Source organism: Micromys minutus, assembly GCF_963924665.1.
Source record: "Micromys minutus genome assembly, chromosome: 9".
In the NCBI taxonomy this organism is placed as follows: domain Eukaryota; kingdom Metazoa; phylum Chordata; class Mammalia; order Rodentia; family Muridae; genus Micromys; species Micromys minutus.
The window spans coordinates 30,310,849-30,337,724 of NC_137978.1; the positions used below are offsets into that span (position 1 = coordinate 30,310,849).

Consider the following 26,876-nt stretch of genomic DNA (forward strand, 5'->3'; position numbering starts at 1 on the left):
AATACTTTGCTGTGTGGATCTATCTTATCCTCTCTTATTTTGGCTCAGAGAACCTCCACACCACCCCTGAAGGTGATTATCAACTCCATGGCAATTAAGAGGAAATACCTGAGTATAGGCTTCAGGAAGAGCTGCTAACCACGAAGAGTGTCAGAACCACAGTGAGTCTACCTTAGTGATTCTAAGAAGGAAGGGATTTAAGAAGACTCGAATAATGTTGCTGAATCTTTGATACTTTTAGAATTTTTAACTATGGTATGGATGCTTGAAATGATAGATGTTGGACTGTCCTGTATGGCTTGGTTCCCAGAAGTCTAGGAAAAGGCTCAACCTCCTGTGAAAAGACAGCAGGATCTAGATCCTACCACCAGCTCAGCAGCTTGCTCCCTCAGGACAAGGCATATTTCAAAACAGTCTGGAAAACCAGACCTTAGGTGACAGAAACCCTGGGCCACATATCTTCCAAGTGACTTTAAACAACTTCTGTCACCTCTTTCTTAGGTTATTTGCCTAAGACAAGAGGATAGCTATAAAGTTCTATGCCATGTCAAGGTATATACTGAGTTCCAGGTCTGTCTAAACTAAAAAGGTTAAGCCCTTTATCAAAATTTAAAAACAAAATAACACACACACACACACACACACACACACACACACAGAGACAGAGAGAGAGAGAGAGAGAGAGAGAGAGAGAGAGAGAGAGAGAGAGAGAGAGAGAGAGAGACAGAGACAGAGACAGAGACAGAGAGACTGAGAGAGACAGAGAGAGACAGAGAGAAACAGAGAGAAAAAGAAACACATAAAGAAACACAGAAATGCACAAAGACAAACACATACTCACCAAAACAAATTTATATGAAACAAAACAAAAGCAAAACCTCAGGAATCTATAAAGCATTCAGTTCTGTGGTGGATATCTTTAATCTGTTTTTCTTTCCTTCCCCCCCCCCAATTTTGTTGAATTTAAGTGCAGGTAGGAGATGTTTTTAGGAGACTCAGAGTTTATAGTTGGCTTTGTATTTTTCAAATGGGTATGCCTCAGAATAACTATATTCATGAGTGCCTTTGATCCAGAAGAGAAGCCAAAGGTTATCATGCAAAGTCTCATGATGGATGACAATAGAATGGATACTCTGACTCTAGGACTTGGGAAGGGCAGATGTATTTTGAGCTTCTGGCTACTGGGATGGTCAGAGCCTTACCAGAGAGTTAACATGTTCTCTATGAAGGGCTCCTGTCCTGTCATTCAGTAGTCGATAAAGAATAATCAGAGCCTAAATGATCCAGGGACGGTCCTGAGTAGGTTAGTGTCTTCAAGCCAACATCAGATGAGAAGTCTAGTGTTTTAGGGTAAAATTGAATCACCTTACTTCCTGGGAGGATCATGAACTGTGTTAGAAGATTTCTGGGACTCTTTGTTATGTTTGTATTTGTATGTATCACTGTATGTCAGCTAAGTGTGATTGGCAACTTGACGATTTTTCTCCTTTGAGGATTTTCCATAATTATTTCTCTTTTATTCTTTCTGCGAATCCAGACAGACATTTCGAAAATGTTTTCCTGTCTAGTTTTGCTAAGGAATCGCTAGATGTAAGTGTTTCTTGATATTAGGGCAAGTTGGGGAAAACAGCCAAATGTGGTGTCAACACAGATAGAGAAAGTTCCAGAAATAAAGGGAGGCAGGGTATTGAATTGAGTTCTCAATGTTCCTCCTTTCCTGGCCTCTGAGGGCCGTTCTTTCTTCAGGATTCATATTTTAGACATCTGTTCATTCAATTAGTCTTCACTGAGCATCTCCATGTTCCAGTCTAGATGTGAAGGTATAAACATAAAGAAAGGAGAAAGGATCCACTTCAGTGGAGCTTTTGATCTAGTGGCAAATGGACAATAGCAGAACAAATAGATAATTCTGTGCTGTAATAAAGGCCATGAAAAGCATGTAAGAAGTCACAAAAGAACAGAACAGTGACCAGGCCATCTACCTGGAAGAAGCTGGGAACAAGTACGAGAGAATGTTCTTGAGGAAGCAGTATTTCCCTGAAAAGACACAGTGTGAGTTGACTAAACAAGGCACAACTTCTCAAACCAACCTGTTCCCTAACTGAAATTCAGGACTGAAGCAAGGTGTACTTTCAAAGACAAATAATTTCTTTTTTAAAATTTAATTTAGTTCTTTTAAAAGCTGGTGTCCAGTGTAAACAGAAGACAGTACTCTGTAGTTGCAGGCCTGAGTTCAAACCATGCTCTGCTATGTGAGGCCTGTTCCTACTGCGGTCGGCCATGGGCAAATTTCTTAATGTCTTCAAGCAGAACTTCCTTCAAGAGACAAACAATACAACTTCATGAGGTTGTTATGAGTGTTACATAAGATAATCCATGTGAAGTTCTTGGGGCAGCGCCTGACACATGGTAAATCCTCAGCATATTATAATCTCATTATCATCTTCATCACTATTATCGTTATCATATGAACTAATAACCCATTCTTGTATAGGGGAAGGTACTCCAAATATTTTATTAAATCAGGTTGGGTATAATAAATTGAACTACACTGATGTTTGTCTAACAAGTATCCCAGAATGCCTCTATCCATATGTTCTTCTATGCAAATCACATGGTTGCAGGCTCTAACTACCAAAGAGATAACTTTGGGCTCACGTGTACTGAGGCTACGGTACTTGTCCAAATTGCAGTGAATGTTTCCAAAACTTTGTAGCCATTCATATTTTCCTACTAATTTCACTGAGGATTTTTCTTGAAGAAATTAAAAACTTTTATGTATTAAAAAAATGGAAGGTGCAGATAGATATGCTTATGGCAACCCAGCACCTCGTGAATGTGCAGAGAGCAAAGTCAAACTCGTCCCATGAAATCGTAGTCCTGCCGTGTGAGCACGTGTGGGCCACTCAAATGAGTTAGTTAGTGGATGATCTAAAGCCTACCATTGCTACTCTCAAATAACATTGGAATTGGTATTGAAAGGAAAAGAAAGCAAAATGGGGCCACAGTGGAAAGTACAACTTAATCAGAGAGGCTAAGTGGCTAATCCAATATTATAGAGGCATTTCAGCACCCCATGCATTTTCTCCGGAACTAGTAATAACGGTGGTCATTACTTATTGCTTGTTGATAATTTTCTATTTGTATAGCAGGTTCCCTTAAAATTCAACTTTAAGAATAATCTAGAAATTAAAACAAAAATTCAGTGCCCTTAACCCAGGATTTCAGAGTAAAGGGCCTAGAAGTAGGATGCTTTTAAAGCTTCTCTGATGATGAAGACACAAAAAGAGGACAGAGAATAACTCCTTCCCAGATTCTTACAGACTTCCAGGTAAGAAAACAGCAGGGGGGGAGGCTGGAAATAGTAGAAAGATGGATGATGGTTGCCAAGGTTCAGGGCTGGTGGGGAGGGTTGGATAGGTTGAGTTTTAGGGCAATGAACATATTCTGTATGGTACTATATGATGCTATCATGCTAGATATGTGTCAGCATACATTTGTCCAAACCTATAGAATGCACAGTGGTGAGAAGGAGCTGTAACACAATCTAGGGGCACTTGCGTTAAGAGTCCACGGAGCCACATCAGTTGTACAGCTGTGGTGGAGGATATCGACAATGGGAAGGCTGTGCACATGGGACTAAGGATAAAGGGTACAGGGAAGACCTGTGTAATTTCCTCTTCATTTTGTGGTGAGTCTAGAACACATTTTTTTAAGTCTTTAAAAATATATAAGAAGAGCCTTGAAAAGTCAAACATCACAGGGGAAAAAAAAAGGCAAAATAACGAAAACTGTGATCAATCATTAGCAGAGAGGTTGAAAAGACACGCTTCAATTGCTTTAAAAATTTACAGAACCCAGGTCTCCTTAAAATAGCTTTGCAAAGTACATGGAGAATTCCAGGCCGTAATATGAAACATAAGTCCCACTGATGCCACTGAACATGCTTCAGCTGGCTAAACCGAAGGAGCTTGACATGAACCCAAGGCTCTGCAAAACTCAACAGGAGAGCACTGTGGAGATGGAGATGGGAATGCTAAGCTGGCCCAGATGTGAACATGTTCTGCTCCATTAAAATGACTTGGATGAGAGGCAAAGTACATTTGGCACACAGAAAGAGGAAGTCAGCGGAGGGATGGGACTGGACACTTAACTGCATCAAGTCCTCCCTCCTCCTCCTCATACTTACCTCCCCTCCAGTTTCCCTCCAGTTTCTGGAGCAAGCTCCCTAACCATGAAAAAATGACCACCGGCATCCAGGCTATCCAGAACCAGACTGCTTTGCCATTAAGTTCGATTCCTGAACTCAGTCTGGGAGTTACTAGCAGTCTTCAGCAATTCAGTGTGCAACTGACCAAGTGTGCACAGGACTTCGTGTGCACGGCATAATTATAGGAAGCATCAGAGGACAGGTAGGACAGCCAGCTGTCATCTCAGAAACAGATGGTGTGAGAAAGGACAGGTGAAGGAAGTGATGTGCTCTGGACAGAGGAAAGACAAAATCCTAAATTTTCCACGTCTGAAAAGCTGGGATGGGATTCTTCGTGATCTTAGTATGGCAGCTACAATATAAAAGAAGGTGGCTCAGCACGGGAAGCCGGTAACATTTAAGAGTGCCCTGAAGTTAAGGTGTGGTAGCAAGTTTCCTAACCCTGGATCTAAATGACCTTTGGGTAGGGCTGCTGAGGAGGGAATTTAACTACAATTTTTGTGAATTTGATGTTTTAAAGTGTTCCTTTGAGTTGAGAAGGAGAGAGAGAAACAGAGAGAGAGAGAGAGAGAGAGAGAGAGAGAGAGAGAGAGAGAGAGAGATTTGTATTTTGTGCATAGTTATTTTGCCTACATGAATGACTGTAAACTATGCACAAGCAGTGCCTGAGGAGGATGCCCAGTCCACTGTGCTCGCCAGTCCTAGTCCAGAACCCATCTGTGGACCTGCAGGCAGACCCACAGTCAATCAGAGAAACCGTTTAACTAGTTGGTGTCTATTTTCATCATCTGACCTTTTTTTTCCCTTCTCTTGAGGTTCTTGGGAACTAGGCCTGCTGCTCTGTAGCAGTTCACACCTACTGCACTACACTGGTAGCGGAGGTGAGGGCATTGGCATCTAATGCACTCACCCACCTGTCCATCTTCAGCCTGGGATCAGGGTTTCTCTGTTGGATTAATGGGAATAGGAATGACAGGGTTGGATTCAGTTCCAACTCTAAGAATAGCAAACAGGCAGTCAAGAAAACCTTGTAAAAGACTTGTCCATGTTCTCTTGTTGTCTTTAATATGTTTTACCCAAGAGTCTAACTCACAGCCCTGTGCCTTGTGTCTGGGCTGCTGAAGTTACCAGCTCTTATTTGCACTCAAAAAGGTCTGATTCTAGTTGAGGAGGGATAGAAAGACAGGAAAATTTTCAGGAGAGGAGTCTGTCACCCCTCAATCTGATTGAAATTCTTTAGCAGCAGAAAAATTAAAATTCCAGCAAAATTAACAGTTGTTTAAGGCTTTTCTTGCTTCCAGCTATAAACACCTTCATTTTCTAGGATCCAAAATCCCACATACAGTGAAAGGACATGTACTAACTAAACTCTTTGTGCAGCACCAGTGGCTTCTGGTGTTACTTTATCAGATTATAATTCCATTCAAGGCAACTCCAGAGCATTTCTGTAATTTCATTATGATGATAGAGACAAGAAGAAACAGAAGAAATGGTTTCTTAGCAACCTTTTGAGATATAACTCAAGTGTTATAGAAATGGTTGAAATGGCTGATGCTAAAACAACTGAAACTCCCTGGAGTGACCCTACCCACACCTGAGTATGTATTACTTTTTGTGATTGTCTTGCAGGAGTCCACACCCAAGCTCTTGAGTGTGTCTAACTTTCTTTCACTGAGCACCTCTTTTTCTCTTAGCCCTCGTACTTAAGCCTACACTAAAAAAAAAAAAAAAAAAAAAAAAAAAAAAAAAAAAAAAAAAAAAACTTAATAAAATAGCCAACTCTGCTTTATAGTACTAAAATTCATTTCAGCATGAAGGCCACAAATCTCAGTCTGTTTGGCCAGACTTGAGATCCCTAAGGCATTAAAGGGACTCCTCAGTTTGTGAGGGTGAGGGTATAGAGCTGTGTCTCTGTCCTCTGACATCTGACACAGTTAGGGAATCAATGATGCTGGGATAAAATGCTAAAATGCTAAGGTGGTTGGTCTGTGCTTGAACAGTATGGGTGACTTGGGGAAAGAGAAGACATTTGAATTGGTTTTCAGGGATAGCTGAGGTGGTCATGCATTCAGTAAAGAAGAACTTCTTGGGATGAGGATAAGAAGGTGTGGTCATGCTAGGTTGGGAAATGTTAAATAATTGATACTCTGGAATGGGTTGTATCCAGGAAAGGGATGAAAAATGAAATTGATATTTTGGGGTGACCCTCACTCATATGCAGAGATGTACTGGAGTGCTACCTGAAGTTAATTTTGAAAATGTGGTCTGGAGTCTCATGGGTTGTCATTAAACGTGGCTGACTTTGCATGCTTCATCTTGTGAGCCACCAGAAATCTTACTTCTCATTACATTCCCTCGACCACCAAAGGGGTATATTTCAAAAATAACCCATTTAAGATCTGTCAAAATCAATAATAGCCAGGGGAGCATATTTTCCAGAACAACTTGCAGTTACAAAATAAGACAGGATGAAATTGTGCATCAGGATGGCTTGAAGACCTACCCAGTTGACTGGATATCACCAATGGACTGCTTTAAGAGACTTTGTCTGACCTGCTACACTGGCTTTGAGAGCTGTGTGGAGTTCAATACCATAAAGTTCTCCTCAGATCACAGTGAAATGAATTTGGGAGTTTGGCCTTATTTCTATTATGAATGTAGCTGATTTTAAATGTGAGCACAGTGCCTTAAGTTTAAAATGGTTAAAATGTGTTATATTATTATTGTGAGGAATAGCAACGAGAGAGAGAGTGTGTGTGGAATATGACCATAAAGAGTGTAAGGGAAAACAAAAATCTCCCAAATAAACATCTCAGTGCGGTTGTTTTGATGTTACAGGTTAAGTTCATTTAAATGAGTTTTAAAAAATCCTAACATTTCGTCAAACCTACCACTTCTTTTATGCCTGCTTTTATCAGAATATGTTTCTCACTATAACCTCGTTATGAAGCTTTCTTAATGCTGTCAGAAAAGAACGAAAGATTACAAGCAGTGGAATGTTGGGTGATTCAGGCAGTAGTTTGATATTGACAACTGACATTCAAGTTCCAATGTATCAGTGAATAAATACTACAAGGTCCTAGGAACCCATCTTTTCTATATACCACCAAGCCAGCCATATCATGGAGTGTGTATTCAAAAAATATTAGTTACTTCGATAAAAGAATAAGTGGATGAATGGGTGTATGTAAAATTTTGTTTATTCTTCCCCCAAAATTAACCAATCTCTCTTTCTGACAAACACACCTGTTGGGCTAGACAATTGGAGTATAAATGGCTCAGTTTTCCTGTAAGCATACTCCTTGGTACAGAACAAGTACAACTCTCAGCCTTCTTTCTCTGGAAGCTGTGGTTGTCTGCAGGAACCAACCTTTCCAGGTTCCCATCTGTGATATTAGAAACAGAGAAGGGACTGCTGTTCTGCCCAGTTTGGCTCCTGAACTGACTCCAGAAAGCCCTGCCTTGGCTCTAGCTCCCTAGAGCCCTCCATCCCTGTTTCATTCCAACTTGTTCCTGCCCAGAAGCAACAAGTGTTGGAGGCGATTCCTCAATGGAGAAAGACTACAGGGAAGAGGGGTGCCACAGCTCCCTTAGGATGAAAACAGCTCTTGTCAAACCCTCTGCCCACCCCAGCAGCTGGTTCAACTAGAAACCTCAGATTACTCTAGTTCTGGCCAAAAACTGGTTTGGCAGCTCTAGGGGAAATGTTTCTGGCTGACTGACCCTCACAGCAGGTGCTGGCAGTTTTGCAAAAGAAAGAGAAAGGGGGGAAATTGGTTGGAGGGTGGATGAAACAAGTTTAGCTAAATTCGAACACTAAACTTCTGCTCACTTGCAAGTTTACACTTGGGGATTCACCTAAAATTGCTACCATCCCGCCAGCCTCAGTCCTTCCCTAAACCCTCCAGTCCCTTGCGAGGCAATTGTGTTGCAATGCAGTTTGTTCTGCAGCGCGGTTGTTGAAACTACTGAATCCGGCCGAAAGCGACTTTTAGCAGTGCTTCTCCTACCCTGCGACGCTACTATCATTATTAAGGCGATTGAATCTCCGCTCTTTCCCCTCCTTACAGCAATCGCACTCCGGCTGTGATTGCTCGGGTCTGACTTCGCAAGTGGCGGTGCGCTTCAAAACCCCCTCATCCGCCCCTCGCCCGGCTCTCTCCACTCCCCTCCCTTTTCCGCGCCCAGGCGAAAGCAGCCGATTGGCAGAGCGGGGCTTTCAGGAACAATAACAGTGGGGGGAGCCGGGGCCCCGGGGAGCCTCCCCGCCCCCGGCCCGGCTGAGGCTCACGCCCCTCTAGGGGTCCCCACCTCCGCGCCGCCCCACGGGCTGACCGGCGCCCGGGCCCGCCCCCGGCCCCACCATGTACGCCTTTGTGCGGTTCCTGGAGGACAACGTCTGCTACGCGCTGCCCGTGTCGTGCGTGCGCGACTTCAGCCCCCGCTCACGACTGGATTTTGACAACCAGAAGGTGTACGCGGTGTACCGGGGCCCGGAGGAGCTGGGCGCCGAGCCCGAAAGCCCCCCGCGTGCCCCCCGGGACTGGGGCGCGCTGTTGCTCCACAAGGCCCAGATCCTGGCGCTGGCAGGTGAGCGAGCGGGCCGGGAGGGGCGTTGGGACCAGGCGGACCTGGGTTCCGGGAGAGGCCGGGTGGCCGGGGCCAGGGAGCCACCTCTTGCGCCTGCCTCCTCTTCCTGCTCCTTGGGCTTTCTTTCTTTTGGGTACCAGGTGTCTCTAAGAGGCCAGACCAGTTAAAAAGACCCGAGGGTCCCCTTTGTCTTCCTTGCTTCCCTGACACTCCTGCGCCTCGCTGTCAGTCTGCCTTCTCTACTCTGCTCTCTTCTTTCCTACTCTTTTGTATTCCTCTTGCCTCTTCACTTTCTGCCTCTCCAGCTGCCCACTCCAGCTGTCATCTCCCCCATCTCTCACCTTTACCTCTCCCACTTACTTCCCTCCGTGTTGCTTTCTCTCTCAAGTTTCTCAAACTGTACCCTCCTCTCTCCCTTTAAGGCCCCTGGTATCTCCTTGGAGCAAGAAGCAATGGTAGGTCTTTTAGGTGGGGGCCCTTTGTCACCGAAGTAATCTCTAACACCCTATCCCATCTAGGCCATCATTAGGGCAAGGAGGCTTAACCTCAGTGTAGTGCCCAAGTGGCAGAGGTGTGGAGGTGAAGGTCCTCAGGTAGCTTCACCTCCACACCCCTGTATGCATCTCCTGGGAGACTCCTTAAGAGAAAGATGGTGCAAACAGATTCTAGTTCAGGTTAGGGCCTGACTTCCGAACTCTGATCATACCTGGGGGAGGGGAAGAGGGGAAAGAGATAGGCTGACAGGCAGGCAGGTGGTCTCTTGGTTAATGGATAAAAGAGACTGAGTTTGTTAACAGGACAAGACAAGCCTTTCAGCCTCCTGTACCATGCTGCATCTGCCATGCTGAGACTTAGGTTCCTCTTCAAGCAGAAACACTTGGCCTTCTTTCTGATCCACTTGTAGAAGGCTTGGGCTCACACCAAGTGGGGAAAAGGAAGTTACCACTTCAAGACTGGAGAGCAGAGGTGTAGCTGCTGCTGGTAAGAGTGCTGCCTTTGAGTAGGCAGTAACAGCCACCTTCCACCTGGACGACAACCTCAGGGATTAGGAGCTGAAGGAAGACATTGCCGGTATTCTGTGGTTTTGACACTTTTCCTACTTTTTCCAGGATCCTAGATTTCCTGTCCTTTAGCCTAAAGACGAACCTCGTGTGAATCATAGTGACTTGTCCAAGATCCCTGGGCAAGCTGTCAGTGTATCTCAGCCTGATGGCTGATTCCTTTTAATACCTCTAGAAAGTAGGCTTACGGGGAATAAAGGAGCAAAAGATTTGGAATAGATCAACACCACAGGGTTCTCTTCTTGAAAGGTTGAGTACTCCCAGACAGGCCCTGGGGGCACAGAGCTGTAAGTTTACTCACCACCAGACACTCTGGTCCCAGCAAAAAAAATGAGTGAGGGGGATAGGTTTCCAACGGAAGTCTTTGTGGCTGATTAGGTTTTATTTTGTTTGCGTGCTTTCTTTTAATTATCTAGGCAGGGATTAGGAACTTATTCAGCAAGAGGATAAGCCCGAGGAAATTTTAACTAGATGGAATGTTAACTGTTTGCTACAAGAAAAGAGAGCATGCTCCTTGATGGTCCTGTCTCATGGAGATCCAGGAGAGTGGATAGGATGGCTGTCAGAAGTCAGCCAGTGGTGAAGGCCTCTTTTAGGGATTGTAGGTCTACCTGTCTATGCACTCAGACATCCGTTTCTCCATTCCTTCAGGAAGTGTAGACACATGGCACACTGACTCTTACTGTAAAATCAATCCATCCATCCATGCATACAAATACATACATACATACATACATACATACATACATACATACATACATACATACATACGAAGTCTATGCAGCTTCTAGAAACTCAACAGAGTAGATACAGAGACGTGTGATACCAGTTCCAGCAAAAGGAATTAAAAAGTTAAAAAGTGCTTCTTCTCATCTTCATTTTTTTTTTTTTTTTTTTTTTTTTTTTGTCTTTTCAAGGCAGGGTTTCTCTGTGTAGACCTGGCCATCCTAAAACTTGGTAGACCTTGCTAGCCTTAAACTCACAGAGACTGGGTATGTGGCAGGGAGGTATGGGGACAGTGGCAACTTCAGGTTGGCTAGCTTCCATTTTGGATTCCAGTAAGCTGGTAAATTTACAAATTGGAACTGTTGCTCTTGGTTATGGACCTGGTCGGACGAGCCGGTGTGGATCTGGGAATTCATCTATCCTGGAAGGACTCTCCCTTCTGTGCTTGGTGGCTTTGAGGCTTGCCTGAAGTGACTTCACTTGAAAACTCATCTGACTCCTGCAAAGACTGTCTAACTACAGTCAGCCTTCTTGTGGGACTTAGCGATTTAACGCTGGATTCTGTGGGCTTTTATAATCCCGCAGTCCATGGACGCAGCTTTGTGCTGTGCCACCAAGTTTGGGGAATTAGTTTCTCAAGAGGAAGGCAGAGGTGGCTTTGTGTCTGTGGACTGCTCCTGGTTAATTAATTAGTTGTGTCCTCAGTAGCATGATTCCAGAGGAAGCCTCAAGAACCACTTTATGGCTTGCAGTGATGCATGTTAACTTTACATTGGATCTGCCCAAGCCAACTACCATAGCTACCTCAAAGTGTCCCTTTCCATAAACCCAGGCAATGCCCAGCCAACTGCTATGGTAACTTTCTACTTTGCCATCTGTGGTAGCTTATACATGGTTTCAGTGTGTCAAACTCTAATGCATGGCTTCCTTTGTACCAAACTGCAACTCCAACTTCAGTTTTAAAAAAAGGAAACAAACAAACAAACAAACAACAACAGCAAAGTCTCCTCCCCACTCTTTAGTGACAGTCTGGCTGTGTGCCTGCTCATTATTGATGTTCAGCTCTCACCCACTGATAGGTGTTACCATGGTTCTCGTTCCCGTCTTATAGATGGAACACTGACGCTCAGAGACCTCCCCGTAGCCACATACAAATAACCAGCAAAGCCAGAGAGGCAGCGCAGATCTTCCAGTGCCAGCCCTGCTTGCAGTCTCCTTTGTAAGGTGGCTGATGAGCCAGCACAGCGTGGTGAGGAGGATTGGAAAGAGGGAGAGAATGTCAGTGAAGTGTGTAGCCCAAGGCGAGTTTTTCAGCCAGAGAACAGTCAGTCCTGAGTATCCAGATCCATTCTGTTCTTCCTCTGTTACTGACCAACCTCCTTTGTACAGGGATTACAAACTTACCCACATCTCCACTTGTCACCCACCTGTTGAAACCCTTTCACAGGAGCTCCTGTCCCTTATAGAGAGACAGAAGGATTCAAGATTGACTCTCCCGTGGGCTGTGGTCTCTTACTTGTATGCGTTTGCCATTCAGGCTGGGGAATTGAGAACTTCCCCTCCCAACACCTCACTATTGTCTAGTTGCAGTCTAGCCTGCTTATGGCCGTTTAGAGACTCCAAACCCTGTAGGCTTTTACAGCCTTGCAATGTTGTCATTTTCCTGGGCACCTATACTGTGTAATTATTGCTCAACTGCCCTAAATTCCCTCTGTGGCCACGTTTCCTATAGGCCAGACACAATGCAGTCAAGTGTGGCCATACCAATGCCCAGAGTCCAAGGCTCCGTGATTACAGTGATGGTACAATCCAGGGAAGACAGTCCTTTTAGAGCCAGGCACATGGGGTTTCTGTGGAGGGGACAGAGCAATGAAGGAGGAATGAACACTGGGAGTGTGTGGAAAATGCTAAGCAGAGATAGAAGCCAGGCCCCAGGGAGCACAGAGAAGGGACCAATCCTAGGAGGGCTTGAAGGTTTTCCTTTCCAGATCTACAAGCACTGGTGTATTCAGTCTCGCCTAGGCTCTTACTCATCAAAACCCATGCAGCAGCCTACTAATTAATCATCCAGTCTCCAGTTCACTGTCGATTGCATTCAGAATGATCGAAACCACTGTCTAATCCATCAACTTCTCTCCTCAGAACCCTCTGTAGAACCCATGGCCTGCTTAGTAAAACTAGAGCCTTTGGGCCTGTAACCAGCCCTTAGACCCACTTTACTTTTCCAAACTCACCTCTCCAACCCACTACCCTACTTGCCCCCTACACTGGACTTGAGGCATATCTTGCCATTCTGTGAACACACACCCCTCAGCCGGCCACAGTGGATTAATCTTTGTCTGACTTGAGCCTTCTATCTAATCTGAGTTTACCTTCCATTGGAGAAAACAGACTTAGGACCCATTGCTGTCCAACTGTGAAAGGGAGTGGGCAAAGTACACTGAGAACACCCAGACTTAAGGGCATTGTCTTGACTCTGACTGAAGGGAGAGTCCCCCCTCAGAACTCTCACTGTGCTTGCTCCCCACTTTTGACTTATAACATTTTAAGACTGTTTTGGTTAGTGAGTGTTCTTGCCAGTCAGTGATCTCCTCCAGTGCAGGGACCTGCAGTCCAGGGCTGTACATTCTCTTGGGCCAGGCTGTGTTGCTCTTATATTTTGTGAATACAAATGCTTTTTCATCATCATCATCATCATCATCATCATCATCATCATGTTGTTGCTATTGTTGTTGTTGTAAGAGAGGTGGTAGAGGAGGCAGCAACTTCTAAGCCACAAACTTGGTTTGGTTTCGTATTTAGAACAGAAACCTGAAATGGGATTTTGAGGTTTCATTCAACTTTATTCATCTGGAAAAAGTCAACATTCTTTATCACTCCCTTGACTAAAAGAAACCCCACACTTGGGGGAAATAACTCCCAAAGCCACGTTCTTCTCGCTTTGGTAATTTTAGCTCATTCAGGGCTCAGGTCCCAGCTTGGCACTGTCAGTCCAAATAGATCACTTGCTCCAGAAATGCTTTGGAACTTCTACAAAGTTAGCAGAGAATCAGGGGACTAGCCAATTTCATATGCAGAGATTGTTGCATGTCATCAATGGGAGGATGCCAAGCAAAGGATTGCTTTTTTTTTTTTTTTTTTTTAATAAGCAAGTGAAAACTTTTAACTTAGGTTTTGACATGTTCTGCTGATATACACTGGAGCAAAGATTGGGAATCGCCTGCTGTCATCTGTCACAGATTCTACTGGAATGTTAATCATTGAAGGTTGAATCTGATGTGAGCTTTAGTGTTCAAGAGCCACATATTTGTTGCAGCTAAGTAATAAGTGCTGAAGAGTGCTTCAGGGTCCTAGTTTGTAGGCTGAAAGGAGAAGACCAGGCAAGTGGAAGCTTTTTTTATTTATGTTGTTTAGTGTGTGTGTGTGTGTGTGTGTGTGTGTGTGTGTGAGAGAGAGAGAGAGAGAGAGAGAGAGAGAGAGAGAGAGAGAGAGAGAGAGAGCGTTTTGTTATTCAAGAGTATATTAACTTAAAATTTTTACATTTAAAATATCTTTTAAAAAGTAGAGTTCATGTTGAGGTCTTTTCTTGTTTAAGCTCCTTAAGAGACTGAAGCTGTGTGTTCCCTTGTTATCAGAAAAATCATATAACCCGAGAAGATTTTCTTTGGCCCACATAAGTTCTGCAGGTTCTGAGTTTTAGCAGATCGCCCTGTCAAGGACTGGGAGGTAATGCAGGAGGAACAGGTGCTGATAATGACATACCAAAGTTTCAGGAACCACTAGGTTCCAGGTAGCATGCACACATCCTCTGTAGGTAGAGCTGGAAGAAGCTACTCAGACTCCTGTTCAGTAAGTGCTGTGGGTTCCAGACAGTGAACTGTCTCCTCCCATGTGGACTAGACACATAGGAAGTACAAGTTAGATCCCAAAGTCTGAGGTCCAAACTAAAGTGATGGTCATGATGGATCTGAGATGTATTATGAAAGCAGAGTGAAGTGTGGTGATTCAAGACTGTGATGTCATCCCTTAAGATGCTGAGGCCAGTTTACAAATGTAAGGCCAGCCTAGGCTACATGTGCAGCAAGACTCTCTCCTCTCTCTCTCTTTCTCTCTCTCTCTCTCTCTCTCTCTCTCTCTCTCTCTCTCTCTCTCTCTCACACACACACACACACATACAGGAAAAAAAAAACAAGAAAGAATAAAAAGAAACTCCCTACTATGATGATGTTCTGTGAGGGTGATGATGGTGATCTGGACCTTCCGTCCTCAGAGGACACGTTTGAACAGTAAGTAGCTGGTTGGAAGGGGAGATGATGAGCTTTGTGTGAGGTCTCTTGACTCTTAGGGGACCATTGAAAATGTAGGAGAGTATACTAGGAGAGAAAGCAGCCCAAAGTTCAGAAGAGTATGCAGGGCTAAAGGTCCTGATTTGGAAGCTATTAGCCATGAAAGTGCTGATGTCACACTGGGTGAAGGAAGAGGGAGAGAAGCATGTAAGGATGGAACTCCAGCTTTTAAGGACACTGTTGAAGAGACAAACCATACAAGGTGACTAGGAAGGAATGGCCAGAGATAGACTCAGAATCAAGGGATGGGTGGAGGGTCCTAGGAAACCAAGTGGGAGAGAGGTCTTAGCACTGTAGGTCTTGGCTGGCTTTTGTTTCATTTAAGTACACAGCAACTGCCTCTACCCAGAGCTCCTTGGTGAGACAGATGACAGGAAAGCTAAATATACATGCACAGGAGAAAATTTGCATGGGATGGTATTTTTGTACTCTTCTGGTTTCTGAGTTTTTCACTGTAGAGGAAGGACCAGGTTCGTTTTGAGGGACCCCAGAAGTAGAATTGGTGATGGGGTGAGATTCAAGAGCTCACTGTGAATAATAAACTAGAAATAGAGCAGAGTTATGGTACTGAGTGCCCTGGCGGGGGAGTGGCAAGCAAGTCCAGGGATATTTTAGAAAAGAAGCTTGTCTTGGGGTAGAGGAGGGTTAAAAAGAACCTGGAAGTTATACCCTTAAGTACTGAGGAGGAAGTGTGAGAGCTCAAAGAAAAGGTACTTTGAAGATGATGTGGGTTCAAACTGTGCAGAGAAATTCTTGACTTCTCCGAGAATCAGGTACTCATCTGAAACCCAAAAACTAGTGATCACTCACTTGCCCACTATGTTACATTAAAGAAATGTAGACAAGTGTCTGGTATACAGTGCAGACTTCCTAATGTTGACAGCTGTCGGGCTGCGATGGGCTAACGGTTGAACAGTCAGTTGAGTCATACACATTGCCCTTTGTGGAAAGGAGTGTTCAAAGAACAACTCATGTTAACTTTAAGACTTAACTATGTTTTAAGTACTCCTGGGACTTGTCCTAAGTACTGAGGGCTTACCCTTTTCCTGTGACTTGTTGACCTGTGACTCTCTTTTGGGGCCATTTATTACCATAGCAACACTTGTGGTAAAACACATGAGGGCAGCAGATAGGCAAATGGCCTGGGCAGAAAGACATGCCTGTTTGTGTCTATGCCCCAGCCCTGTTCCAGGGCCAGAAAGAAGGTGGGCACAGGAACAAGGAGACCAATCAATGGCAGTTTCCTCTCCCCCTAGGTGCCTCCCTACTTGGAGGAATCTTAGAGGTGATCTGTTGTGGTCCTGTCTTGCCCGGATAAGAAAGGTACCTAGGACACTGAAATACCCGTTGAAGGTTTCCAATCAGTGTTCTACTGAAAGGAAGTTACGATCACCCAGTATGCTTGTGAGAACCAGGCCTCAGTCCAACACCCCCGCCCGCAGCAGGGTACCCGTCTTTTTGTTGTCTTGGTTCGATAAAATCCTTGAAACGTGAGAATTCTCTCTGTTTGGGTTTTATAAAAATAAACACCATAGGCCAGAGAATGTAGCGTGCTTGTCTTTTCTGTGGTGTATGTTTTTAATGCAAACACAAGACTGCACGGGGTTTTCTTTTGTGCAGATGAAAAACTTGAAACTTGCATATAGATATTTATAAAACAAGAGAAAACCTGTTAAACATTTCATGTTTGGCCTTCCAAAATTTAGCATTTCATTCTAACTGGCAAACCCACACCAACCTCAGTTTGCCGGCTTTGGTTTATTTTAAATATCTTGCATGTTGCTATTTTAGTGGGAGGCAGGACAGCACCCCACCTCCGCTCCTGGCCAACAACTAGATTTCATAGGTCCTTCCTTCCAAACATCCGAGGACAGATTTGACCCAGGTTTCCTGTTAACCTGTCTATTACTTCAAAGCTGCATTTTCTTTATACCATGCTAATAACAAATAACAAATTTTGTTATTTTAATAAACACATCTTTTACCTACTGAGGGAGAGAGACAGAGACAGAGCTAGCAAGTGCTGGGAGGCCTTAATGAGATTTTGAGGTGCAAGGATTTATGCAGTATGTACCTCAGGCTGGGAATGCCCAAAGTGTAGGCAAAGTCTGGGGAGAAAGGCAAGTACTTTGGAAGTGTAATCAATATACTTACTAGTACACACACACACACACACACACACATTCAGTTCAGTTGATAAAACTAATTGTTCTCTTGTTTCAATAGGTACAGATAGGTGACAGCAACAGGGCCCAAGTGTCAAACCTCTGCTCATTTAGGTCTTAGGAAAACTACTTCACTTACCATGGATTAGATGTAATGATGTAAAGGGTCTGGCAGTGGACCTGGCACACAGGTGTTTGTTGAGCACATGCTGCAAGTGTAAACTCAGTGGTTGACATCATAGAAGTAGAGAGGTGGGAAACGCTCAGGCTAGGGGCTTTATTCCTGCCCCGGAGACTAGAATCAGAACGTCAGGATAGTGAGAGGCATCTCTTTCAAGGAGGCACACTTCTCTATGCGCTAACTTGTCTCTAAGGTTGGAACAGTTGGGGAGGTAGGGTGACCAAGTCTCTGTCTCCATCCTTCTGGGTCAGTTGCTAGTTTCTTCTGCGGTTTCCTGAAAATCAAAGCTAGAATCATATCCCAAAGTTGCATTAAAACACTATGTGAACAACTTGCTGTCTGAGATGATCCACACTGCCATTCGCCTTCCTTATGTGACCAGTCAAGAGTTATAGCTTCTTGTCACCCTGTGTTAGGGCGTGTTCTCATACCCCATCCTTCTTGCCTGGCACTGCCACATAAATCTTTTAAAGCATCCCTTTCATCATGTCTCAGTCTGTGTCAGATACTTGCAGTGGCTCTCTTTGCCTTGAGACCAGAAGCCAAATGCATAGCCCACCAGGGTGACCTAACACTAGCTGCTATTTATTGAACATCTGTGGCAAGGACATTCACTTTGCCAGATACTTTATACACACCGTCACATTAAAAAGCGTTTCATTTCATCTGAGGCTTGGGAAAGTTAGGGAGCTCACCTTAGTTCCCTCACATAATGCGTAGCAGTCAGAATTCTGGACCAGTTCCAATTGATTCAAATGCTTTGGCTGTTTTTGTTGTTTTTGTTTTTTATCAGTTAACCATGCCTTCTAGTTTTTGTGGTGACACTATATGGAGCTATCTCTGGGTGACATAAGGATTGCACACATCTACCTTCAACAGCAGAAGTAAGATGAGAAGGCTTGGAGAGCCTTTTGTGAACCGCCAGCTCCAGGGAAGTCAGGCCTTACCTTCTGGTTGGGATTCTTGTTACAGACTGGGGTTCAAGTGTCTCTAAACTAAAGACCATTCTGCTTAGTGCTCAGATGCAAATGGGCTCAGTGTGAATTCACTGCCTGTAGGAAAAGATGCAGGCTTCAGGTATTCATAACCCTCCTCCAAGGAGCGTGCATGGAAGGAGATTAAAGAAAAACAGGACAGAGCTAGGTGCTGATTGGCTCTCAGAGGGACGTCAGACTCCCCTTGACCAGTGATGGAGGCAGCTAAGACCCAGCTACAGTAGTGTATGTGCTTCATGGTGTATTTGCTTCTGTCCCTTCTGTGAACTCCTGTCACTTCAGAGTGTTGTGGACTGCTGTCTACTCTTCTAAGTGTCTAGGCAAGGCCCACGACCCAGCTAACACTTCTTCCAAGGACTGCTGCTTTATGCAGACTCCTGCAGAGAGACTGAGACTGCCAGGAAAGCCACGATGCAGTTTCCTGCTCTCAGCTCAGGCCAGGGAGTAGGGATCCCCTTATCGGAACCATCAGCCAGTCACCGAACCATTGACCACTGAGTCACCATGGTTTCTGCGTGTTCTGTGCATGTGCTGGGAGGTGATGCAATTTCGTTTGTGGGACAGAAGATCTGTATTGCATCCTACAGCACCTTGGCTGCTAGTCGAGTTTAGGGAGGGGTTTTATATGTCTACAATTATGTTTTTTCTTTTTGAAAAGCAAGGAGTAGTGGATAATGCATATTTGCAGTTACTGTGAAGCGTTATCTGCACTCTATGTAGTCAGTAGTCTACATTGTTTGTGTGTTTTAAAGTCTCATTTTGGAATTCACGCAAGTCTGAAAGCCAGGCTGACACTGAACTCAGCATCTTCCTGCCAAGTGTGTACCACCATGTCCAGGATCATATTTTTAAACTGAAGTGTTTTATTTTTATTTCTTTTTAAATCAACACAAAATGTACCATTTTCATTACTGTTTAGAAGATTTATTTACTTTTCTTTGACTTGTGCCTACATGCATGCATGTGCCCAGTTGGCATGCAGAGCCTGCGGAAGGCAGAAGAGCTCACTGAACTGGAGCTGCATGCAGTTGTGAGTAAACGTGCATACACTAGGAACCCAACCCAGACCCTCTGGAAGAGCGGCTTTTGACCACACAGCCATCTCTCCAGAAAATTTTAACTATTTTTCACGTATATTAAATTCAGTGTCTCTTGGTATGTTCTGACACCAGCACCACTATATAGTTCCAGAATATTTTCCTAATTCTCCAGATGTTCCTCCCCCAATCACCTCCAATCCATTTAGTCAATTACCCCTGCCTGCCTTTGGCAACCACCAAATTATTTATTGTTTCTGAATTTTTCTGTTCTGAGTGACTCACAGTAATAGTAACAGAATTATAAAGCACATGATTTTGATGTCTGAGTGCAGACTCAGCCATAGTGTGCCATCCACTAGTGTGCCATCTTTATGGCTGATTAATACCACTCTTTAGAATGTATAAATGTCATCCTTCTACAAGTTGATTGATATTTGTGCTGTCTTAGCCTTCGGGATAGTATGACTATTGTTCCAGCAAACACTGATGCATACGTTTCTAGGTAGACATCCTTTCATTTTCTAGGGTATACCACTTGAAATGCAGTTGTTTGGTCATAAGGTAATTCTGTGTTTAACTCTTTGAGCAATTATGAAACTGTTTCTACAGTGTCTGTCTCCTTCTACGTTACACAAGTTTCTTCATATCATCCCTAACACTTATTAGTCCCCCACACCTTTTATTCCCTGTTTGTACACATCCTTAGCATAAAATGAAACCTTATAAGTTTGATTCACAGTTACCCAATGACTGATGATGCCGAGTATTCATTTGTGTGCTTACTTGCATCCCTTTATCATCATCATCATCACCACCACCACCACCATCACCATCATCACCACCAACATCATCTGGTTAGGCATTCTTGTCTGATAAGTCTCTATTACCAGGCTAGTTCTGTGACTTGGGGTTTCTCAGGTGGCAGGACAGCCTCTCTGCAGGCGATTGGAGCATACTAAGATAATAGAGTGTAATTAGTGGAGCCTGTGGACTGAGACCTCAGAGGAAGACGAGGAGATGGTGCAGGCTGCACAGACTTTGTGAAGCACACCAGGAAGAAGGAAGGCATGGAAGACCATGGAACCTGGGTGTGTCTGGGGGTGGGGCCTCCAGTTATCACTTACCATCAAGTGAAGAGCACTCCTGTTTGTCATCCACCCCAAGCCAGACACTCAGGCAGGTCTCCAACTCATGAGGCAAGCCAGACTCAGGCCTCAACTAGCCTAGGGTTCTGTTGTTTTCAGGGCGTGCTTTTCAAGCTGATGTGGTCTCTACCTGTGGTAAATATTATAGTCTCATTACTACTACCACAACAACAAAGTGACCAGAGAAGGGCTCATCTGACTTCTCACACTATAGAGCTGGGTTTGAAAACCAGATCATGTGACTCCTAATTCTTTCCACAATTGCTAACTACATCTTAACTCTACTTAACTTGGCATTGAACACCATTTACTCTCTAGTTTGAGCTATTTTATTTTTCTTCCTCACCTCTTTTTCTTACCTTTTTCCTATTGGTACAAAAACATCTTACCCCATCTTTTCTGTTTTGCCTTTTATTCTTCTGTGTTCTCCCCTCCTAGTGTTGACCAGGCTGAATGAGATAAGATCAGGTGTACTCACGGTATGGCTAGAGCTAAGGTCCAGGGTCTTATGTCCTTTAATGGCCATACTGTTATATGTACGGAATTCCTCATTCACGTTCTGAACATACAGAATTGATCGTCTTCACATCCTGGCAATGTGAGAAGGAATTATATCTCTCGGTTTACAGATGAGAAAATGGCCTCAGAAAAGAAAAGCAACATACCCATGCATGTTACCGGCCAGAAAGATCTCTCTTGCTTATGAAATCCTATATTCAAGGTGGGCTAGAGACCTTGACTTACCTTCTCATGGGCTTTTATCTTGTATCCTCTTCTGGCCATTCATGCATCTGTCTCAAGGACCCACACTCAATTTTGCGGAGTATAAATCTCAAAAACTTTCAACTAACTTGCTGTTGGGGAAAAATTCTGGGCATGAAGTTCACAATGGGAGTTCTCTCATATTTTCATACCATAACTCTAGCCTTTGCGACCTTCCATAACAGTGAGCTCTCTAAGATATAGACCCCGTCTCATTTGTTCTTCCTTTGTCCTGGGGTCTGCTTGCTTGATACAGAGATGCAGTCTTTCCTGAGGTAACCTACTTTCCCTTATTACCATTTGAAAGGGTTGAATGAGGAGATCTGAGAGCCATTTCTCATTCAGTACTCAGATTTGTAAGCCCGGGTGACTGTTTCCTCCTGTACCAGCTCAGCACCAACGTTGGTCTGAACTATTGTTCCAGCTGCAGAAAGAACAGCTCATCCCTTCCCATTTGATGGCATCTTACACTTTATCCTTGTTTGTCACGCTGAAAACTGGATCGGGAAGAAGCCCTTTAACACCCTCCCATCTGATCTTGGGCTCTCTTCACTGCCCCTCTCGATGTCTTCTCTCCTCCCTTCTTTCCTCCCCACTCCCCAGTGTGTATATTGCACAAACACCGCATGCGAAGAAAATTTCATTTGAAGCACTCTCTTGAGGTTTTACGTTTCAGCAGGCCTTTTCCCTAAGAAAGAGTCAGTGTTGATTTGTAGGAAGAAAGATATTATTCTTTTAGAAACACCCAGGTTCCCTCTGCTGTTCATGCCTAACTGGATAGGTTTTATAGATAAAAAAGGAACAAGAACAGGTCATTCTTATGAAAACAGAACCACGGGTGAGTCCTGACCTAGTAGGAAGAGCCTTTTCACAGCAGGGTGTTGGTAACTAAAACCAAGCCTTCTTTCTTGGCCTTTCCTTTGTACTTCATTGTCTGCCTGTCGTTTCTTTCTTTCTTTTTTTTTTTTTTTTTAATTTAATATTTATCCACCTTCTGCTTATGGGAAAAAATGATTCAGGCACACCAGTAATAGAAAGCATAATATCCCACTAACAGAGTGTCCAGTGTTCCAGGCACAGTTTTAAGAGTACTCTGAACCCTTGTTCTCTCCCACAGCTGTGTCACAGAGGCTTGGACTCAGCTAGCCTGAGGCTGTGTGCATCTCTTCCCCCTGTGATGGAGGAACGGAGGCTCACTGACTCAGAACATTTTGATACCTGAGTTGCATCTTTGACCAGCTGGGGCTGGATTTGAGAAGCTGTCAATTGAATACATACTAGAATAGGTCCCGGTTTAGAAGCATCCTCTAAGTTTTACTAACAAGTTCTGAGGAGAGGAGCCTGGCCTGGGGGAGACATGAGGGCACGTTTAATACTTGCACATGTACACATATGTGCATGTGCTTTCCCTCTTTCTCTTTCTCTCTCTCCCTCTCTCTCTCTTTCCCCCCCTCTCTTTCTCTCTCTTTCCCCTCCCTCTCTTTCTCTTTCCCTCTCCCTCCCTCTCTCTCTTTCTCTCTCTCCCTCTCCCTCCCTCCCTCCCCCTTCCCCTCTCTCCCCCCCATCTCTTTCTATATGTGTGTGTATGTATCCCCGAAGATTATATATAACCTACTCTTGACCATTTGCCACATGGGTGGCAAACTAGAGAATGCGTTGAAGATACCAAGTAGTAACCTTTGGAAAATGTCAGAAATAAGAATTCCCAGAGTCTCAGTTCTGTCCCAGAATATGAACTACTTTACACTAAGGTCTATTGTCACAGTAGGATCAAATTTCCACCTCTAGAGCCTTCCTATGTGAACTTCTGGATTCTACAGTGAGAGATGGCCATTTGCAAAGTCCATTCCAGATCCTTCACAGAAACAAAACTCCCTGAGATTTTGTGAGGTTAGATCAAACAATGAAAAACTGAGGAGAAATACCATGTGTGTATTTGTGTGCCAATTTCAGTACATGCTGTGAACACACAGGAACATTTCCCACTCTGGCTCTTCCTCAGACTCACACTTTGGACAAACATCTGTGAAGTGAGTTGGACTACTGCTCACCAGGGTCCTTCTGTACTGTTGAGGAGCTAACATACCTACCTTCCTTCAGCCTATCTATGAGGCTGAGAAGCTCTCTGCCCTTACAGCTTTGGCTTAACTTCAAGGAGAGTTGGCATTCTTTGTGTGCCTTTTGATTATTGAGCCACATAAGCCAAGTTTTCTTGAGGAGATACTTGGGTTAGAGTGTTGAGAGACTCACATGCCAATTAAGTTTAGACCTTGAAATCTTAGTTACTTCTTTATGGCCATGACAAAATACCATGACCAAGGCAACCAAGCTGGGAGCATCTTATACCCTCTCTGCAGGCAGAGAAACCAACTGGGAATATCATGGATTTTTGAAACTGCAAAAAGCCAGCTACATACACATCTCTAGCAAGCCACTCTCCCAGTCCTTCTCCAACAGTTCTATTCCTGGAGACCAAGTACACAAATGAGCCTGTGGGAGCCATTCTTATTCAAACCGCCATACTGGAAGACAGACATGGATTATTCCAGGTCCAGGATTCTCAAATTCCATAAAAGGCAACCTTTAGATGGATCTGCAGAAACCTCTAAGCATTCACCTGGTGCTGGTTTAGTGCTTTGTACAGTGGTGTATCAGCACACACCATTGCTGTGTGGTGGTGCATCAGCACACACCAGTGCTGTACGTTGGTGTATCTGCACACACCACTGCTGTGTGGTGGTGTATCAGCACACACCATTGATGCTTCGTGCTGACTTTAGGAGCTCTCTATGTAGGATAAAATAGTCCATGGGTTTGTTTGCTTTTCCCTTTTAATTGGTTTGGCCTCATTTATCTTCTAGAATTTGAAGTTTGGGGTTTTTGAGTATTTTGATTCATGATCAACCTTGTTTTCTTGATGTGCATTTTAGAAGACAAATCTGACCTTGAGAACAGTGTGATGCAGAAGAAAATAAAAATCCCCAAACTTTCTCTCAGTCATGTAGAAGATGATGGGGAGGTTAAAGACTACGGGGAAGAAGATTTACAGCTTAGACACATCAAGGTAACAAAATCTTTGCTTTTCTTTGGACATTCATTGGAGTGACTCCATGTTTCCCCAGGCTAACGAATTCCAGACTGACCTCCTTCCTCATATAAATGCCTCCTCGTGTCATCAGCCATGAGCTTTGTTTTGTTTGTTTTGGGGGAGTGAAAGATGCTTAACAGCAAGGACATTTTCCCTATAGCCTACTTTTCAGAGACTCCTCATTTAGATTATACAGCTATGCTCAGTCCCATTGGTAGCATGTGCAGTGTCATGACTGCTGGAGACTTAGAACAATGTGCTTTTCCCTGGCACACAGCACTGGAGAGGTCACAGCTGAATTACATGGACATTAAGCAGCTGTTGGTCTTGGGTAGCAGTTTAGAGTCACTAGTCACTATCCTATTGTCCCAAATTGCTGAGGGTGGACCCACTGGGAAAAGATGTTGGTAAAATTTACCAAGAGCATCTGTGGGATGCTGGGTTGGATGAAAATCTCTTCATGAGGTTGCATTTTCTTGTTATGTGCTCCAGTTGGGCTCTCGCTATTTGAAAACAAACAAAGAAAGAAACTGCTCGAAATGTTGTTCAGTGGACTATCTCTCTACCCACTTATTCCATTCTGTGAGTGTCCCAGAGAAAGGAAGAGGGAAGAGAAGAAAGGTCCCTCCCGCTTTGTACTCTCATTTGGGACACAGGTCAAGAACACGCCCAGGATGTAGTTCAAAAGATAGGGTCAGTTCCCTGTATGGCGTCCATCACCTGGTGTGGTTCTGGCCCAGTGCCTGTCCCCTGAAGTCATGGAGAATAGTTATACATGTTCCCTGTGCCCAGGGTTCTCACAGTGTAGTAATGTGAATAGATGTTTAAGATGATCCTTGCGTTTAGTAGGTATTTTCTTCTTTATCTTAACAGATAAGATTACCAGGACTTTGCAGTGTTACTCAGTCTTAAGTCATGAGTCTACCTCATTTTTATTACCTTCAATTTTCTGAAACTGGAAGGCTGAGTCAGACCTGGCCTGACATGGTTAAATTGTGCAGAATCTTGTGTGCTCTGGTTGTCTGTTTTGTAAATCGTGCCTTTGGGAGAGCTCATGACCCTTCAACCCTAGGTTAAGATTCAGCCAGTTCTGCAGCTCTGCCACCCTCAATTGGAGCTTTGTGCACTTGAGCTGAAACTGCCTCCTGTTAGCTGAGCCTCCAGTCCTGGGTAGTCCAGGGTGGCTGTCTTCTGGACGAACCTTCCGTTTTCTGTGCTGTTCGGCTGAGGGAGAGGTTGGCAGATGTGAGAGCAGGAACCCTGGCTTGCACGTGGGCTTCGATTCTGCTTCTCAGTCCCCAGCATGTAACTCCCCATGCCGGGAACCCTGGAAGTGGTTCCTCTCCTCTCTAGGACTCTGCTTGCTTACCTGCAACATGAAGAACACTGAAAGCACCCCAGTGCTAGCTAGCATTCTTTGAAGCTTTCAGTTGAGTAAACATTTGTCAGGATCCTGCCAACTGCCAGTCCTCAGTGAGTAGGCAGTAGAGAACCAGAGAAAACAAGACATATGTACTGCCCTAGATTAGAGTGGGTTTGGATTTTGACGTTCTTCCAAACTGAAGCAGTCTTGAAAAGGTTACAAGATAGAATTTCATGCATATGTATGTTCCTCAGGAATGCCTTGGGCCAGCCAGATTGTTTCCCAATTCTGTGAAAATCCACACTGGTCATCCCATAAGCAAGTGGCTGTCCAGGTACCATGGATGCTAGGGAGGACTGGGAAACTTAGAAAAGCAGTCCTGATATGTGTATCCAAGAGGTCGAGTGCTGGGTGGAAAAGTGTTAGCATGACAACCAGCACCCTGTCTCTGCTACCAGTGGTTTGTGTCTTTTGCCAAGAGTACTCTGGTCCTCTGTTTCCCCATTTGCAAAGTGAAGGGCTTTGACTGTGTCTGTAACAGGTTTCTCCAAGCACTGACATTCTGTGGTTCTGTGATTCTAGGATTGTCTGGGGAAATATTGAGCTGCAGTCCAAGAAAGTCCCAGCTGCCCTTGCCTGAACTGATTCTCGTTATCATACACAGAGACCGGAGGGGCGGAAGCCTAGTGAAGCGGCTCACAAGAGCATCGAGGCAGTGGTGGCCCGGCTAGAGAGACAGAACGGCCTGAGCCTGGGCCATAGCACTTGTCCAGAAGAGGTCTTTGTGGAGGCCTCACCGGGCACAGAGGACATGGACAGTCTGGAGGATGCTGTCGTGCCCCGGGCTCTGTATGAGGAGCTGTTGCGAAACTACCAGCAGCAACAAGAGGAGATGCGTCACCTCCAGCAGGAGCTGGAGCGGACTCGGAGGCAGCTCGTACAACAGGCCAAGAAGCTCAAGGAGTACGGGGCATTGGTGTCTGAAATGAAGGAACTCCGAGACCTCAACAGGAGACTCCAAGATGTGCTACTCTTGCGACTTGGCAGCGGTGAGTGCCTAGGCAGGCCACTTACCACTGTTCACAGTGGGAAGGGCACCTTCCTGCAGCTCCTCTTCCTGCGACAGAAAGGGGAGAAGCAGGCCAAGTGCCCTTGAGCTTAGGAGGACAGAGACTTGGCCCAGCAGTTACCCCCAGGAGGAGTC

The 26,876-nt window shown here is 44.5% G+C and overlaps 2 protein-coding genes across 3 annotated transcripts in view; both read left to right on the forward strand.

The window, feature by feature from the left end:
• The window catches only part of AGBL4 (AGBL carboxypeptidase 4), a gene marked incomplete at both ends in the record, with an annotated part of 1,110,674 nt that overhangs the window by 866,114 nt on the left and 217,684 nt on the right, over nt 1–26,876 (forward strand). The window lies entirely within an intron of this gene.
• The window catches only part of BEND5 (BEN domain containing 5), a gene marked incomplete at both ends in the record, with an annotated part of 44,985 nt that continues 26,683 nt past the window's right edge, over nt 8,575–26,876 (forward strand). The window contains 3 exons of the mRNA XM_080921983.1: nt 8,575–8,800; nt 24,152–24,285; nt 26,337–26,721. Coding sequence (XP_080778109.1) covers nt 8,575–8,800; nt 24,152–24,285; nt 26,337–26,721 — 745 coding nt within the window. The remainder of the gene's footprint in view (nt 8,801–24,151; nt 24,286–26,336; nt 26,722–26,876) is intronic.